Source organism: Lotus japonicus, chromosome 2 (genome assembly GCF_012489685.1).
Source record: "Lotus japonicus ecotype B-129 chromosome 2, LjGifu_v1.2".
NCBI classification, from domain to species: domain Eukaryota; kingdom Viridiplantae; phylum Streptophyta; class Magnoliopsida; order Fabales; family Fabaceae; genus Lotus; species Lotus japonicus.
In genome coordinates, this window is record NC_080042.1 from 12,699,137 (window position 1) to 12,703,411 (window position 4,275).

The 4,275-nt window shown below is 37.3% G+C and overlaps 1 protein-coding gene across 1 annotated transcript; it reads left to right on the forward strand.

Moving 5' to 3' along the window:
• Positions 1–1,248: 1,248 nt before the first annotated feature.
• On the forward strand, positions 1,249–3,489 carry LOC130736073 (uncharacterized). Its single transcript, XM_057587924.1, has 3 exons — positions 1,249–2,116; positions 2,924–3,120; positions 3,253–3,489. Exons 1-3 carry the CDS (start codon positions 1,249–1,251, stop codon positions 3,487–3,489), a joined length of 1,302 nt encoding a protein of 433 aa, XP_057443907.1.
• Positions 3,490–4,275: the final 786 nt, after the last annotated feature.

A 4,275-nucleotide genomic window follows, 5' to 3' on the forward strand; every position in this document is an offset into this window, starting at 1 on the left:
ACTCATATTATCCTTTCCCTTGTCTTCTCATCATCTTTTTTTGAAGTTTTCGTGTGTTCCTTCATTCTTTTTGTCTTTTGTGATTTGCATTCTGCTGGAAAAAAAAAAGTGCAAAAAAAAAAGGAAAAGAAAAGAAGTGTTCAGGTCCAAAAGCACAAAAAAAAAAGAAGTATTACAAAAAAAAAAGGAAAAAAAAAGAGTTGTGACCTGAAGAATTTAAGTGTGTTTCTTTCCAGCAATCAAAAAAAAAAAAAAAAAAAACCTCAGCCATTGTTCTCGTTTTCTATTTATCTTAAAAAATAAAATTAGTGTGTCCTTCCTAATCTCTCATTTCCTTAAATTGCTGAAGTTATCATCTTCATACTCTAGCTGTTCCTTGTTGTGTAGAACCATCCTAAAGTTCTTAATTTAAGAGCTCATAAGGTCAAGCTGAGTGGTAAAAGGCAAGAGTTGTGAGATCATTAGAGGAAAAAAAAAAGCGAAAGATTGAGAGAAACACGAGTGATTGAAATATTTTGAGTGTAAACATGTGAGATTGTGTGAGTGAGAATTTTATTACTAACTGTGTTTTTGCAGCACATAATAATGAGTGGAGACGAAGAAGGAGCATTTGATCTCAAGCTGTTTGTGAAAGTTGTTACAGAACAATTCACAGCCTTAAATAGAAGGTTTGATTATTTAGCATCAAGGTCTAGGTCCCCTCCTAGGCGAAACAATGAAGAGGAAGAAGAGGAGGAGTATTCAGATGGAAGATCTCATGAAAGAAGGAGAAGTGACAATAACTTGAATAGTATCAAAATGACCATCCCTACATTTCAAGGAAAGAATGATCCTGAACTGTACTTGGAGTGGGAGAGAAAGGTGGAGCATGTGTTTGATTGCCATCATTATTCAGAGGAGAAAAAGGTAAAATTGGCAGTTGTTGAATTTTCTGATTATGCTAGTATTTGGTGGGATCAATTTGTGATAAACAGGCGCAGAAATGGAGAGAGACCCATTCGCTCATAGGAAGAAATGAAGGCTGTCATGAGAAGAAGATTTGTCCCCAGCCATTACCATAGAGACTTGCACCGAAAATTGCAAAATCTGACCCAAGGTTCTATGAGTGTGGAGGATTATTACAAGGAGATGGAGATAGCTATGATGAGAGCCAATATAGAAGAAGACCGTGAAGCCACTATGGCAAGGTTTATTGGAGGTTTAAAGAAGGAGATTGCTGATGTGGTGTAATTACAATATTATGTGGAGATGGAGGATTTGTTGCACAAAGCAGTTCAGGTGGAAAAGCAATTGAAGTCCAAAACCTCCTCCAAATTCTCATCATCCTCAAGCACTTCTTGGAAGTCAAATTGGAAGAATAATAAAGTCATTTCCCATCCTAAAGAAAATGTGAAGGCCAAGTCTACTATGGCATCCTCTAAAGGTAAATCTGAAACTAATTCTTCTTCACGATCACGTGATATAAAATGTTTCAGATGCCAAGGAATTGGGCATATTGCTTCTGAGTGTCCAAACAAAAGATCAATGATTTTGCTGGATAATGGAGACATAGAGAGCGTGAGCTCAAGTGATGATGAAATGCCTCTGTTAGAAGATTGTAGTGATGTTGAAGTGGCTGAACCCGTGCATGGAAATTTGCTTGTTACTAGGCGTGCTCTTAGCATACAGCCTAAGGAAGATGAAGATGCGGAGCAACGTGATAAAATTTTCCATACTAGGTGCCTCATTAATGAAAAGGTATGTAGCATGGTTATTGACAGTGGAAGTTGTACTAATGTTGCTAGCACCTTGATGGTCGAGAAACTGAACTTGCCAACCAAAAAGCATCCTAATCCATATAGACTTCAGTGGCTCAATGATTGTGGAGACATAAGGGTGACTAAGCAGGTTTTGGTATCATTTTCCATTGGAAAATACAAAGATGAGGTTCTTTGTGATGTTGTGCCTATGCATGTGGGCCACTTGCTTCTTGGGCGGCCATGTCAATCTGATAGAAATGTTGATCATAATGGGTACAAAAATACCTATGCCTTTACCACGAACAATTGCACCATTGTGTTGACACCTCTCAAACCTGCTGAAGCATATGCTGATCAAATTAGAATCGCAAAAGAGTGTAAGTTGAGAGAAGAAAAAGTGAGCATTCAAGAAAAAGAGAGAAAAAGTAAGAAAAATGAAAATGAGAAAAAGAAAGAAAAAGAAAAAAATGAGTGCAGTGAAGAGAAAAATAAGAGAGTAAGTGCATTTGCCAAGAAAAGAGATGTTGAGAGTGCATTGTTAGCAAGGGAGAAATTGCTTGTACTCATGTACAAAGATGTTTATTTCACTAACAATCTCAACTCTTCTTTGCCTAGTGCTGTTAATTCATTGTTGCAGGAGTTTACTGAAATTTTTCCAGAAGAAGTACCATAAGGATTGCCTCCTTTAAGAGATATTGAGCATCAAATTGACTTTATTCCTGGTTCCTCACTTCCAAATAGGCCAGCTTATAGGACGAGTCCCGAGAAAGCAAAGGAAATTCAAAAGCAAGTGGATGAGTTGTTGCAAAAGGGATTTGTGAGGGAGAGCCTCAGTCCTTGTTCTGTTCCCGTGATCTTAGTTCCGAAGAAAGATGGAACATGGCGCATGTGTGTTGATTGTCGAGCCATAAACAAAATCACTGTAAAGTATAGATATCCTATCCCTAGATTAGATGATATGCTTGATGAATTGCATGGTTCTTGTGTGTTTTCTAAAATTGATTTGAAAAGTGGATACCATCAAATTCGCAAGAAGGAAGGTGATGAATGGAAAACTGCTTTTAAAACCAAATATGGTTTATATGAGTGGTTAGTGATGCCATTTGGCTTAACTAATGCACCCAGCACATTCATAAGATTAATGAACCATGTTTTGCGTTCTTTCATTGGGAAATTTGTTGTAGTCTACTTTGATGACATTTTAATTTACAGCAAATCCCTAGATGAACATGTTGAACATTTACATGTTGTGTTTGGTGTTTTAAAAGAGAACAAGTTGTATGCCAACCTTCAAAAGTGTTCTTTTGGCATGGAATCTGTTGTATTTTTGGGTTTTGTTGTAAGTTCTAAAGGAGTTTCTGTTGATGAAGAGAAGGTCAAGGCAATTAGAGAATGACCTACACCTAAGAATGCTAATGAGGTAAGAAGTTTTCATGGTTTAGCAAGTTTTTATCGAAGGTTTGTGAGGAACTTTAGTTCCATTGCTGCACCTTTGAATGAACTTGTTAAAAAGAATGTGACTTTCAAGTGGGATGATGTGCATGAATATGCTTTTAATTCTTTGAAAGATAAGCTGACCGATGCACCTTTGCTTTGTTTGCCTAATTTTGATAAAGCTTTTGAAATTGAATGTGATGCTTCTGGTGTTGGAATAGGTGTTGTTTTGATGCAGGATTCCAAACCGATTGCATATTTCAGTGAGAAGCTTAGTGGAGCAGCGTTGAATTATCCTGTAAGGCCCAAGTTTTAACGCTTTGGATAAGTGAATAAAATAAAAAAGTTATTTGATTAAGATAAATTTGGGAAGGAAAGAGGTTCAGGAAAAGTCCAAGAATGTATCGAAAAACCGAAAGAGTTATAGCACGACTAACATACGCTTAATCCTAGGTCAAAGGTATTAGTGAATAGTTAATTTACGTTTTAGGACACGATGGAAACTAATTCCAAAAATCCTCAGAGAAATGTTAGAACTTCTCTTTTCCGTCCTTAAACAACCATTTCGATGCGAAATCCTGGAAAGTACGAACGTCAAATTCCAATTCTCGGAAGTTTGCCGAAACGGAATCCCTGATAGTTCGAGAAAACCTAAGATCGACAGACGATGAAGACTTTTTCTATTCGGAGCTGCAAAAGAAGATTCCACCCGCGTTCTCCTATTTCTCTCGTCAATTCTGATCTTTCTTCAGAAGGAAGTTTTCTCATCCGACGATCACTGCAAAAAGTAGTTTTTCGGGATAAACCGACTTACACCGACTTATGCCGATCTTGGATCTTCTGGTTTAATTCCAAGAATCCTATTTTGAGTTCTGGAATTCTGTCGCCAGAACCTATCTTAGAATTTACAGAGGAATGCACAGGAAAAATCGGAATCGCGAAATAATCATTTTCCCGCGTTTTCCATTTCCTATATATACTTTGAAAAATAGAAAAAACAAAAAAAAAACCATCACCTGCACCCATTTTGGCCGTGGCTTTCAAGGAGGAAGGAGGAGAAGAAGAGTTTTTCCGTTTCTTGCCCGTTTGCTTCACCGATCGT

Coding starts and splice junctions, on each gene's coding strand:
- LOC130736073 (XM_057587924.1), top strand. CDS start 1,249: ATGGAGGATTTGTTGCACAAAGCAGTTCAGGTGGAAAAGCAATTGAAG. Junction 2,117..2,923: donor AATTAGAATCGCAAAAGAGT/GTAAGTTGAGAG, acceptor AATTTGTTGTAG/TCTACTTTGATGACATTTTA. Junction 3,121..3,252: donor TTGATGAAGAGAAGGTCAAG/GCAATTAGAGAA, acceptor CTTGTTAAAAAG/AATGTGACTTTCAAGTGGGA.